This window comes from Bufo gargarizans, chromosome 10, assembly GCF_014858855.1.
Source record: "Bufo gargarizans isolate SCDJY-AF-19 chromosome 10, ASM1485885v1, whole genome shotgun sequence".
Lineage (NCBI taxonomy): Eukaryota > Metazoa > Chordata > Amphibia > Anura > Bufonidae > Bufo > Bufo gargarizans.
Genome location: NC_058089.1, coordinates 10,930,756 through 10,945,343, shown reverse-complemented (window position 1 = coordinate 10,945,343; position 14,588 = coordinate 10,930,756). Strand labels below are relative to the sequence as shown.

The following is a 14,588-nucleotide window of genomic DNA, read 5'->3' as shown; positions in this document are numbered from 1 at the left end:
CTCCAACCTGATAGACATTTCAGAGATGTATCCGTAGAGGAACTACTCTGGGCTAATGAGGAATGAGGCATTTTTGGGTTTTACCCATCGTCGATGGAATAAATAATGAAAGTTCTTTGCTTAACAATAGATTGGCTCACACTCTATATAATATTCTCATATAACGACAGGAACAACTACTCTATTTTTCTCTATAAAATAATATTACTTACTGCAGCTGGACAATCATCGTCAGAGGCACTGCTGATATTTGGCAGTCAAACGAAAGGTTGTGGACACTATAGAGAAGCAAGAAATGTGCAAGGCGGTCGATTTAGGTGTTGGCTACAGCATGCAACAATGGATCTACTGTTTATCTAAGAGGCCACCTGCACTGTCGGATAAGGAAGCAGAATGAGACGAACATTATGAGGAATGTGGGGAGCCTGTACGACAGAGGTACAGACACCATATATACTAGCATTGTGTTCCTAGCTCCATATCCTTAGGAGGAAGTTTCAGGCCAAGTGAGGAGGTACCCAATGGGTCTATCATGTTCTTGTAACGTTCTCCACGGTGTTTAGAAAGGAACGGACCCCAGTCTGGCTGTGGAGAGCAAACCAGCTTCAGCCTCTGTAAGGTAAGAACAAAAGAGCCAGGTTAATAAGCTTGTACCTTCTAATACTTGCCACCCTTTCTAGACATACAGCCCTTTAATAAGGTCACCCAAAAGCGCAGTGAAATGCTCCTCTTGAGGGGTAGACATCTCAAAGAAGAAGATAGAAGGGAAATTAAGGTTTCATTCAGCAGTAAATTCCTTGGTACCAATTGTATCTAATGACCGTCTCCTGACTGTTACTCAACATACTTCTAATTCCAGCCTTTAAGCTTAGGCTAGGGTTAGAGGAAGACCTTTGTTGTGTCCTAGAAGCTATGGTGTGACATTTGTGATCCACAAGTATGCATTGAGTTGCATATTGCACTTTTATGTATTCCAAGTTCCTTGTCAATGGCCACTACATCAAAACCCAACATTAGTGGTTGGGACCTACCCCGAGAAAGGAGGACACAAAAATGATTACAGAACTCCACTTACTTGTACAGGTTCTCAATTGGCCACCGATATCCCACTACCTCCAAAGTTACCTTAGGCCATATGCCCATACTACCTTAACATGGTCTTCTTTTGGCTTGGTACCAACTTGCTCCTGACAAGAACTGGTTATGGTGTGGTACCAGCTCCCGTCAAACCTCCTGAGCTATATATTCTCGCCTCTATGGGAGTAGTGGTACTTCACAAGGGGTTGAAGTCTCAACTGAGCTCACAAGAAGATACCCACAAGGCCACATATGGTGGCTCAATTACAAGTCAATTGTATGTCAGCAGCCTTGGGCCATGTAGAACACGTCCTACAAGAACCCAAGTGAAATCTATTAGATAAGATTTCCGATTTTTAACCAACGTTTCACATCCACTTTTTCCTCAATTACTGAATCCAGTAACCCAGACGGTGGGAGCTTCACAAGTAATTGAATTTGTGTTTATGATAATCCCCTGAAGTATACAAACCAGACCAAATAAGAAACCTGCGCTAGAAATGAGATTCTAATTATCCGCGAATGATCGTTCTCCAGAGCGGCAGGTGAACGCAGAAGAAAAATAGGCTTCATGTTTCCTGGGGGGAGCGGGGGCTCCGGCATAAAATGACAAGGAAACAACCTTCTGGCATCATAAACAGAGCAATTATTGGTTTACTCGCTATTAAAATAAATTGAGCTTCTAATGTCATTATTTTTAATCTCATCTAAATTGCCATTTTGACTCCTTGACCTCCCAAGTGAAGAGTCGTAAATACAATGGATTAGGTCGGGCTGGGGCTGGGGACGAGGTGCATGTCCATGACAAAATGCATTGTAATCTTTTTATAATCCAGCTGTTCCGCTGCCTATTGGAAGCCGCAATCTAATTTTTGATTCTTGCACTGGGCAGAAATAATCACTGTTTAGTATGCAAAGCCAGAGCCCGGCTAATGATTGAGACGCTCGGAGCCGCTACCTCAATAAAGCTGCCGGGTGCCAGATACATTTTGATGACAAACATGATTGGAATCCAGATGACGGAGCAGGCCAGCATCAGCCACCCGAGGACCATGGACCACGGTGGGTAGTGGTAGGTTCCATAAGTCATTGGTTCCAACTGGTAGAAGCTGAAGCATAGGATGAACTGAAAGACAAACAAAGGGTTAATATCAGATGGCAACATGTGGGAAGGAGATTTAAAGGACAGGGGCAAAAATCTACAAGGGGCAAATAATAAAATCCACACAGTGATACTGCACACATTACCCTAATAATCGACTGGGCATGAAATATTATAGCCACTAGAGGCACTATTCTGTTTGCTGTGTGTATTATCCCTGTACTGTGACATCACTGTGTGTATTATCCCTGTACTGTGACATCACTGTGTGTATTATCCCTGTACTGTGACATCACTGTGTGTATTATCCCTGTGCTGTGACATCACTGTGTGTATTATCTCTGGGCTGTGACATCACTGTGTGTATTATCCCTGTACTGTGACATCACTGTGTGCATTATCCCTGTACTGTGACATCACTGTGTGTATTATCTCTGTACTGTGACATCACTGTGTGTATTATCCCTGCACTGTGACATCACTGTGTGTATTATCCCTGTACTGTGACATCACTGTGTGTATTATCCCTGTACTGTGACATCACTGTGTGTATTATCCCTGTGCTGTGACATCACTGTGTGTATTATCTCTGTACTGTGACATCACTGTGTGTATTATCCATGTACTGTGACATCACTGTGTGTATTATCCCTGTACTGTGACATCACTGTGTGTATTATCCCTGTGCTGTGACATCACTGTGTGTATTATCTCTGTACTGTGACATCACTGTGTGTATTATCCATGTACTGTGACATCACTGTGTGTATTATCTCTGTACTGTGACATCACTGTGTGTATTGTCCCTGTACTGTGACATCACTGTGTGTATTATCTCTGTACTGTGAAATCACTGTGTTTATTATCTCTGTACTGTGACATCACTGTGTGTATTATCCCTGTACTGTGACATCACTGTGTGTATTATCTCTGTACTGTGACATCACTGTGTATATTATCCCTGTACTGTGACATCACTGTGTGTATTATCCCTGTACTGTGACATCACTGTGTGTATTATCTCTGTACTGTGACATCACTGTGTGTATTATCCCTGTACTGTGACATCACTGTGTGTATTATCCCTGTACTGTGACATCACTGTGTGTATTATCTCTGTACTGTGACATCACTGTGTGTATTATCTCTGTACTGTGACATCACTGTGTGTATTATCTCTGTACTGTGACATCACTGTGTGTATTATCCTGTACTGTGACATCACTGTGTGTATTATCCCTGTACTGTGACATCACTGTGTGTATTATCCTGTACTGTGACATCACTGTGTTATTATCCCTGTACTGTGACATCACTGTGTGTATTATCTCTGTACTGTGACATCACTGTGTGTATTATCCCTGTACTGTGACATCACTGTGTGTATTATCCCTGTACTGTGACATCACTGTGTGTATTATCCCTGTACTGTGACATCACTGTGTGTATTATCCCTGTACTGTGACATCACTGTGTGTATTATCCCTGTACTGTGACATCACTGTGTGTATTATCCCTGTACTGTGACATCACTGTGTGTATTATCCCTGTACTGTGACATCACTGTGTGTATTATCCCTGTACTGTGACATCACTGTGTGTATTATCCCTGTACTGTGACATCACTGTGTGTATTATCCCTGTACTGTGACATCACTGTGTGTATTATCCCTGTACTGTGACATCACTGTGTGTATCCTGTACTGTGAATCCTGTGTATCCCTGTACTGTGACATCACTGTGTGTATTATCCCTGTACTGTGACATCACTGTGTGTATCATCCCTGTACTGTGACATCACTGTGTGTATTATCCCTGTACTGTGACATCGCTGTGTGTATTATCTCTGTACTGTGACATCACTGTGTGTATTATCCCTGTACTATGACATCACTGTGTGTATTATCTCTGTACTGTGACATCACTGTGTGTATTATCTCTGTACTGTGACATCACTGTAGGCATTATCCCTGTACTGTGACATCGCTGTGTGTATTATCCCATTATTATTTTTAGATGACTCCATGCATAATTTGTGTTCTATGAGGAGGACACAGAGGGGGTGAACATGGAGGTGGTCAGAGGAAGTAGGGACCATGAGGAAGGTGGGAGAAACATGGGGAGCAGTTTGTGATATTGGGGGGGGGGGGTCACAATTGTGTTAAGTATGTGAGAGAGGGGACAGGAACACAACAGTGTGTGAGAAAAGGGGGGCACCACGGGGAGCAGTGTAGGGGCTAGTGCTGTCTCTGCACCCCCTATAGATAGCACCCTGCGCAGCCCTTCTTAGAGCCACACCCGGTAATATATCGCTATACCATTAGTTAGGCTCCGTCGGTTTGTTCTGGTGATTAGCCACATAAACAGGACTTGGGATTAAAGGAGAACTAGCAGACAATCTATAATAAAATGTCTTCTCCTGCGCAGAGATATCAGAGAATTCCTCCACAAGCCTCCTGTCCCTGTGTCCCCATGACAGGTCTCCCTGTCCCAGCACTCTGATACAGAGACATTCATAGCAACCAATCAAATTATGATTGATTATCACGGGGACTCATGGCCTCATAGGAACCAATGGGATCTCTTCTTAAAATGTTACCTTTACTGTTGTGATCGGCTGCTATGAGGGCAGTACCCCTATGATAACAATGAGCTGCCAGAGCACAGGAAGTGTTGTCATAGGGACCCAGACATAGAAGCATCACAGGCGGGTAAGAAACGTACATTACAAAAATTATATTTTAAATAATAAAAAAAAATTCTCAAGATAAAATTTCATAGACATTGTCCTAATAGTAAATTTCACAACTTGCTAATTGTGCGCCATGAAATCTGAAAGAACGATTTATAGGGTTATTATAACGATATTATCATCTCTCGTGTATTATACAGCTATAAACTGCTGCACCGCAGGGAATGCTTTCCCCTTCACCATCTTTTCTGTCCTTGTTGGCTGTGCTCAGTATTGGAGTAGAAATAAGGAGCCTGCATTGTGCATGCGATGAAGCAGCCGCACTGAGTATGTCACCTGGATATTGTACACAGGGCTGCATGCCCCCCGTGCACTGCTCATCTTTAGCTGCTCTCTGCTGACACCCAGTGTCTAAACCTGGGAACTGCGCTCCCAAACAGCATCTGCAGTAAAAGTGGGAAATACTGGATACTTCTAATATACTACTGAAGGCCATGGCTGATTTTCCTGTATTTATATGAACCAATGGTGAATACATGAAAGTGTAAACTGCATTACTGCTATACTTACTATATGAAAAGTACAATCTCTTTGCGCATATTTTTGATCAAGAAAATGTCAGGCCCATCTACCAGTGACAAGGTGGCGTCTAACAGAAGGAATATCGATCTACCTATATCCTATCTATCTATCTATCTATCTATCTCTCTCATATATATTTATCTAGCTCATATCTATCTTGTATCTATCTATTGATCTATTGTTCTCTCTATCCTCTCCTATCTATCTATAGTTCTATCTATCTATCTATCTATCTATCTATCTCATATCTATCTATCTTCTATCTATCGTTCTTTCTATCCTCTCCTGTCTATCTATCTATCTATCTATCTATCTATCTATCTATCTCTCTCATATATATTTATCTAGCTCATATCTATCTTGTATCTATCTATTGATCTATTGTTCTCTCTATCCTCTCATATCTATCTATCTTCTAGCTATCGTTCTTTCTATCCTCTCCTGTCTATCTATCTCGTAGTGCCCAGGTTACAGTTTACAGATGTTACACTGGGGCCCGGGGCCTTCAGTGCTCTCGGTGATTTTAAATTCCTGATTTGTTTTCAATATAGAAATAATTGGATAACCTGCATCGGTCTGTGTCAGTGATGGCTAACCTCCGGCACGCCAGCTGTGATAAAACTACCACTCCCAGCATGCTCCATTCATTTCTAGGGAGTTCTAAGAACAGCCAAGCAAGTGTACATATTGGGAGTTGTAGTTTTACCACAGTTGGAGTGCCGGAGGTTAGCCTTCACAGCTCTATATAGTAAATGAAATGACAGGTGGGGGAGGGGTGCAGTAAGAATGTTTGATCATAGTTTCTGAAATTTGGGCCGTGATGCTTTTCCGCCTGTAGCTGCAGGGGTCTTCTGTCTGGAAAGCCACAATCATGAATGGTAAAGCAGAGACAAGGGATTTGAGCGCCATCTTGTGGTCAGAGCAGTATTGGCACTTTGCCTTTACAAATGTTTAACCAGGAGACCCTTGTATGTTATATATCAGAAATCGCAGCACAGATTGTATCCACACTGAACTATCTTCTGCCATGGAGCAAATGACCCATTAGTATTAGCCTGTACAGTCGTACTATGCTGGAGCACGTTAGCCAAAAATCTATTGCTTGTGTATATCTCTGGAGGTGCCTGTATACAGTGTGTGGGCTGTATATGGATGTGTATATAGTTATACATAATGTATTTTTGCTATATATGTATTGTGTTTACTGTACGTGTGCTGTATATGTACTTATGTATAATGTATATGTGCCATATGTGTGCTGTGTATGAGCTGTATATGTGCTATATATGAGCTGTATGTGTGCTATATATGTGCCATATGTGTGCTGTGTATGAGCTGTATATGTGCCATATATGAGCTGTATGTATACTGTATATGTGCTGTATATGTGCTGTGTATGAGCTGTATGTATACTGTATGTGTGCTGTGTATGAGCTGTATGCATACTGTATATGAGCTGTATGTGTGCTGTGTATGAGCTGTATGTGTGCTGTGTATGAGCTGTATGCATACTGTATGTGTGCTGTGTATGAGCTGTATGCATACTGTATGTGTGCTGTGTATGAGCTGTATGCATACTGTATATGAGCTGTATGTGTGCTGTGTATGAGCTGTATGCATACTGTATATGAGCTGTGTATGAGCTGTATGCATACTGTATATGAGCTGTGTATGAGCTGTATGCATACTGTATGTGTGCTGTGTATGAGCTGTATGCATACTGTATGTGTGCTGTGTATGAGCTGTATGCATACTGTATGTGTGCTGTGTATGAGCTGTATGCATACTGTATGTGTGCTGTGTATGAGCTGTATGCATACTGTATGTGTGCTGTGTATGAGCTGTATGCATACTGTATGTGTGCTGTGTATGAGCTGTATGCATACTGTATGTGTGCTGTGTATGAGCTGTATGTATACTGTATGTGTGCTGTGTATGAGCTGTATGCATACTGTATATGAGCTGTATGTGTGCTGTGTATGAGCTGTATGTGTGCTGTGTATGAGCTGTATGCATACTGTATGTGTGCTGTGTATGAGCTGTATGCATACTGTATGTGTGCTGTGTATGAGCTGTATGCATACTGTATATGAGCTGTATGTGTGCTGTGTATGAGCTGTATGCATACTGTATATGAGCTGTGTATGAGCTGTATGCATACTGTATATGAGCTGTGTATGAGCTGTATGCATACTGTATGTGTGCTGTGTATGAGCTGTATGCATACTGTATGTGTGCTGTGTATGAGCTGTATGCATACTGTATGTGTGCTGTGTATGAGCTGTATGCATACTGTATGTGTGCTGTGTATGAGCTGTATGCATACTGTATGTGTGCTGTGTATGAGCTGTATGCATACTGTATATGAGCTGTATGTGTGCTGTGTATGAGCTGTATGCATACTGTATGTGTGCTGTGTATGAGCTGTATGCATACTGTATGTGTGCTGTGTATGAGCTGTATGCATACTGTATATGAGCTGTATGTGTGCTGTGTATGAGCTGTATGTGTGCTGTGTATGAGCTGTATGCATACTGTATGTGTGCTGTGTATGAGCTGTATGCATACTGTATATGTGCTGTGTATGAGCTGTATGCATACTGTATATGAGCTGTATGCATACTGTATGTGTGCTGTGTATGAGCTGTATGCATACTGTATGTGTGCTGTGTATGAGCTGTATATGTGCTATATATGAGCTGTATGTATACTGTGTATGAGCTGTATGCATACTGTATGTGTGCTGTGTATGAGCTGTATGCATACTGTATGTGTGCTGTGTATGAGCTGTATGCATACTGTATGTATACTATGTATGAGCTGTATGCATACTGTATGTGTGCGGTGTATGAGCTGTATGCATACTGTATATGAGCTGTATGCATACTGTATGTGTGCTGTGTATGAGCTGTATGTATACTGTATGTGTGCTGTGTATGAGCTGTATGCATACTGTATGTGTGCTGTGTATGAGCTGTATGCATACTGTATGTGTGCGGTGTATGAGCTGTATGTATACTGTATGTGTGCGGTGTATGAGCTGTATGCATACTGTATATGAGCTGTATGCATACTGTATGTGTGCTGTGTATGAGCTGTATGCATACTGTATGTGTGCTGTGTATGAGCTGTATGCATACTGTATGTGTGCTGTGTATGAGCTGTATGCATACTGTATGTGTGCTGTGTATGAGCTGTATGCATACTGTATGTGTGCTGTGTATGCGTACTGTATGTGTGCTGTGTATGAGCTGTATGTATACTGTATGTGTGCTGTGTATGAGCTGTATGCGTACTGTATGTGTGCTGTGTATGAGCTGTATGCATACTGTATGTGTGCGGTGTATGAGCTGTATGTATACTGTATGTGTGCGGTGTATGAGCTGTATGCGTACTGTATGTGTGCTGTGTATGAGCTGTATGTATACTGTATGTGTGCTGTGTATGAGCTGTATGCGTACTGTATGTGTGCTGTGTATGAGCTGTATGCATACTGTATGTGTGCGGTGTATGAGCTGTATGTATACTGTATGTGTGCGGTGTATGAGCTGTATGCATACTGTATATGAGCTGTATGCATACTGTATGTGTGCTGTGTATGAGCTGTATGCATACTGTATGTGTGCTGTGTATGAGCTGTATGCATACTGTATGTGTGCTGTGTATGAGCTGTATGCATACTGTATGTGTGCTGTGTATGAGCTGTATGCGTACTGTATGTGTGCTGTGTATGCGTACTGTATGTGTGCTGTGTATGAGCTGTATGCATACTGTATGTGTGCTGTGTATGAGCTGTATGCGTACTGTATGTGTGCTGTGTATGAGCTGTATGCATACTGTATGTGTGCTGTGTATGAGCTGTATGCGTACTGTATGTGTGCTGTGTATGAGCTGTATGCATACTGTATGTGTGCTGTGTATGAGTTGTATGCGTACTGTACAGGTGGTATACTGACAATGTATGGATGCTTGAGGAGGTGGAGGGAGGAGGGAGGAGGCCGCACACATGCTTAAACTGCCTGATGTATGGGAGACAATATGGAGGAATGACCTTTGCCTGTATTTCATGCACGATCCTCTATACGTTCTATAGGCAGCTCTATGGACGGGATACATGGAATATGTTGAAATAGACTTGTCTGCATGAACCGTAGAATTAATCCCCCCACCTGGAGCCACGTTGCCCCTGGCCGGCCCTCAGGGACCGATCAATACACAATATAAAGCCCTATCCATCTCCTTACTGTTAAAATAGTCGGCGTGACGAAAGCCCAGCAAATCTTCCAGAAGCGATTCGGCTGAAATCCAATCATCATCTCTATGTCTTCACAGAATCTCTGCAGGCCTGAGGGCACAAGCAAAACGCAAAGGTTCTCATTAGACTCAAAATGCACAATATATGCAACAAAGCCTGCACCTGGATAGACCCCAGAGAGGGGCTCAGACACAGGGCTATGGTAACACTATTAATATAAATCTGAAGGAACGGTGGAAAGATAAGGATCTCTGCCCAAAAGCAGGCGGGAGATTGACGGGAAAAGTCACTTTGTGCAGATGGATATGAATTTACCTTCCTCTGCAAAGCTGGAGAGGGTAACATCGCCATCTGGTGGTTAGGTGAGAGAATGCCACTGGCCTGCAAATCCATCACAATATGCTATATTGCGCCTTTTCTGAGCCGCATGGATATAGAAATATTAGTATATACTGTAATATTCCTTTCATCCAGCATTAGAGACCTGATGAGTGCCAAATAATCAGATATTCTAGTCAAAGAATATCACATATTCTCAGGCTCTGAGATCAGGGCAGCTGTGCATCCAGATGCAGCTCATCCCATTCAGGTGAAGATGCTGCAGTCTTTCCACTGTCCTGACTGGAGTGTTGGTCGGACCCCTCGTTAATCAAAGATTTATAACCTGTTCTGAGTCCCGAAGAAGCCCTTAAAGGGGTTGTCTCACCTCCGACATTGATGGCATGCCACCAATGTTCAAAAGGTGTGGGTCCCACCAATGGGACCTGCTCCTATCTCCAAAATGAGCCCCCCAAAGTGAAGGAGAGGGCACCACGCAAGCGCATCCACCCTCCATTCGCTTCTATGGGAGTTCTGAGAATGGCTGAGAGGGCTCTCTCGGTTATTTCTTTAACTCCCGTAGAGGTGAATGGAGAACAGACTTGTGGTCCCGCTCCCCTCTGCTTTGGGGGCCCCATTGTGGAGATAGGAGCGGATCCAAGAGGGTGGGACCCATAGCTCTCTGACATTGGCGGTATATCCTAGCAATTCATCACCAATGACACAACCCCTTTAAGGAGCACCCATCTGTAGGATCAATTCAATTAAACCAGACATTCTACCTGGCAGGGTTGAACCTGCTGATTATAATGATACCTGACTTGTGGCATTCCAAAGAAAATAGGTTTTTATTCTTTATGCAAATGAAGGCTTCAGTGCACCAAGGGACAGGGCCTAGCACGTCAGTGCACCAAGGGACAGGGCCTAGCACGTCAGTGCACCAAGGGACAGGGCCTAGCACGTCAGTGCACCAAGGGACAGGGCCTAGCACGTCAGTGCACCAAGGGACAGGGCCTAGCACGTCAGTGCACCAAGGGACAGGGCCTAGCACGTCAGTGCACCAAGGGACAGGGCCTAGCACGTCAGTACGCCAAGGGACAGGGCCTAGCACGTCAGTGCGCCAAGGGACAGGGCCTAGCACGTCAGTGCACCAAGGGACAGGGCCTAGCACGTCAGTGCACCAAGGGACAGGGCCTAGCACGTCAGTGCACCAAGGGACAGGGCCTAGCACGTCAGTGCACCAAGGGAGAGGGCCTAGCACGTCAGTGCACCAAGGGACAGGGCCTAGCACGTCAGTGCACCAAGGGACAGGGCCTAGCACGTCAGTGCACCAAGGGACAGGGCCTAGCACGTCAGTGCACCAAGGGAGAGGGCCTAGCACGTCAGTGCACCAAGGGACAGGGCCTAGCACGTCAGTGCACCAAGGGACAGGGCCTAGCAGGTCAGTGCACCAAGGGACAGGGCCTAGCACGTCAGTGCACCAAGGGACAGGGCCTAGCACGTCAGTGCACCAAGGGACAGGGCCTAGCACATCAGTGCACCAAGGGACAGGGCCTAGCACGTCAGTGCACCAAGGGACAGGGCCTAGCACGTCAGTGCACCTTGGCTCCTCAGCATTTCAGTGGTGGCCATGACCCTCAGTGCACTGAAACCCTCATTAGCATAAAATATTTATTTAATGGAAAACCAGTTTTCACGCGACATGTATCATTGCAATCAGCAGGATCCACCCTACCAGGCAGTGTGTCTGGTTTAGTAGGGTTAATCCTGCTGAGGGGTGCTCTCTGAGTCATTGCAGGTCTATCTGTCCTCCATGTAAGTCTTCTTTAAGCCACCATGAAGAGGTGATCCAGGGAACCGTCCCAGGATACGCTACTCATTCTACTTGTAAAACTTCTTAAAATCAACTAAGAAAACAACTGAGTTGAATGTCTCCTTGTTAATGTCTTCACGTAATGGAGGTTTAATCTGTGTAAATCAGCTCTCTGTAGAGTCTCTTGGCGCCTGATCCTTCACTCACTCGGTAACACATATGTGTTGTGATGGTTTCAATGTTCCTCTTGGGAGCAGTAAACAGAGAATGGCGAAGTCTTTAACACAAGTGAAGATCGTAAAATTAAAATAGCAGCGATTCAAGATGCAAACTGTTTCCAGCTATTTAAGAAGAACTCCCAGATGGGTGCAGACATCATCATCCCCCGAACCCAGCCACAGAGAGCATTACAGGGGAAGAATCACTAATGAATCCTAATATACAGAACAGATCCTCCAGTAGCCTGCACTGTACATGGAATCATAATGGGGAGAGAGGAACAGAGCAACATTCATAACCATAATTATAAAAGAGGTTCCCGAACATCTATTTATTCTAATTATCTTCCCCATAGCTCAAAATAATGCAAAGAAATGATATACCATGGGAGGAGAATTCTCCTAAACTAAGAAAGTTTATATATAATATAACTACTATAATACTGCTCCTATGTACAATAATATAACTACTATAATACTGCTCCTATGTACAATAATATAACTACTATAATACTCCTCCTATGTACAGGAATATAACTACTATAATACTGCTCCTATGTACAAGAATATAACTACTATAATACTGCTCCTATGTACAGGAATATAACTACTATAATACTGCTCCTATGTACAAGAATATAACTACTATAATACTGCTCCTATGTACAAGAATATAACTACTATAATACTGCCTCCTATATACAAGAATATAACTACTATAATACTGCTCCTACAGACGTGGACAAAATTGTTGGTACCCTTTGGTCAATGAAAGAAAAAGTCACAATGGTCACAGAAATAACTTTAATCTGACAAAAGTAATAATAAATTAAAATTCTATAAATGTTAACCAATGAAAGTCAGACATTGTTTTTCAACCATGCTTCAACAGAATTATGTAAAAAAATAAACTCATGAAACAGGCATGGACAAAAATGATGGTACCCCTAGAAAACACAGAACATAATGTGACCAAAGGGACATGTTAATTCAAGGTGTGTCCACTAATTAGCATCACAGGTGTCTACAACCTTGTAATCAGCCATTGGGCCTATATATATGGCTCCAGGTAATCACTGTGTTGTTTGGTGATATGGTGTGTACCACACTCGACATGGACCAGAGGAAGCAAAGGAAAGAGCTGTCTCAAGAGATCAGAAAGAAAATTATAGACAAGCATGTTAAAGGTAAAGGCTATAAGACCATCTCCAAGCAACTAGATGTTCCTGTGAGTACAGTTGCACATATTATTCATAAGTTTAAGATCCATGGGACTGTAGCCAACCTCCCTGGACGTGGCCGCAGGAGGAAAATTGATGACAAATCTAAGAGACGGATAATCCGAATGGTAACAAAAGAGCCTAGAAAGACTTCTAAAGAGATTCAAGGTGAACTTCATGCTCAAGGAACATCAGTGTCAGATCGCACCATCCGTCGTTGTTTGAGCCAAAGTGGACTACATGGGAGACGACCAAGGAGGACACCATTGTTGAAAACGAATCATAAAAAAGCAAGACTGGAATATGCCAAACTACATGTTGACAAGCCACAAAGCTTCTGGGAGAATGTCCTGTGGACAGATGAGACAAAAATCGAAGTTTTTGCCAAGGCACATCAGCTGTATGTTCACAGACGAAAAAATGAAGCATATCAAGAAAAGAACACTGTCCCTACTGTGAAACATGGAGGAGGCTCTGTTATGTTCTGGGGCTGCTTTGCTGCGTCTGGCACAGGGTGTCTTGAATCTGTGCAGGGTACAATGAAATCTCAAGACTATCAAGGAATTCTAGAGAGAAATGTACTAGCCAGTGTCAGAAAGCTTGGTCTCAGTCGCAGGTCATGGGTCTTGCAACAGGACAATGACCCAAAACACACCGCTAAAAACACCCAAGAATGGCTAAGAGGAAAAAATTGGACTATTCTAAAGTGGCCTTCTATGAGCCCTGACCTCAATCCTATTGAGCATCTTTGGAAGGAGCTGAAACATGCAGTCTGGAAAAGGCACCCTTCAAACCGGACACAACTGGAGCAGTTTGCTCATGAGGAGTGGGCCAAAATACCTGCTGAGAGGTGCAGATGTCTCATTGACAGTTACAGGAAGCGTTTGATTGCAGTGATTGCCTCAAAAGGTTGCGCAACAAAATATTAAGTTAGGGGTACCATCATTTTTGTCCATGCCTGTTTCATGAGTTTATTTTTTTACATAATTCTGTTGAAGCATGGTTGAAAAACAATGTCTGACTTTCATTGGTTAACATTTATAGAATTTTAATTTATTATTACTTTTGTCAGATTAAAGTTATTTCTGTGACCATTGTGACTTTTTCTTTCATTGACCAAAGGGTACCAACAATTTTGTCCACGTCTGTATGTACAGGAATATAATTACTATAATTCTGACTCCTATGTACAAGAATATAACTACTATAATACTGCTCCTATGTACAAGAATATAATTACTATAATACTGCTCCTATGTACAAGAATATAACCACTATAATACTGCTCCTATGTACAAGAATATAACTACT

General features: G+C 42.9%; 1 protein-coding gene across 1 annotated transcript in view; it reads right to left on the bottom strand.

Annotated features, from left to right (window-relative positions):
* Positions 1 to 268: 268 nt before the first annotated feature.
* SLC6A5 (solute carrier family 6 member 5) overlaps positions 269 to 14,588 on the bottom strand; it is a 63,646-nt gene continuing 49,326 nt past the window's right edge. The window contains exons 15-17 of the mRNA XM_044270464.1: positions 9,698 to 9,798; positions 2,036 to 2,203; positions 269 to 612 (exon numbers count right to left, since the gene is read on the bottom strand). Coding sequence (XP_044126399.1) covers positions 457 to 612; positions 2,036 to 2,203; positions 9,698 to 9,798 — 425 coding nt within the window. The 3' untranslated portion in view covers positions 269 to 456. The remainder of the gene's footprint in view (positions 613 to 2,035; positions 2,204 to 9,697; positions 9,799 to 14,588) is intronic.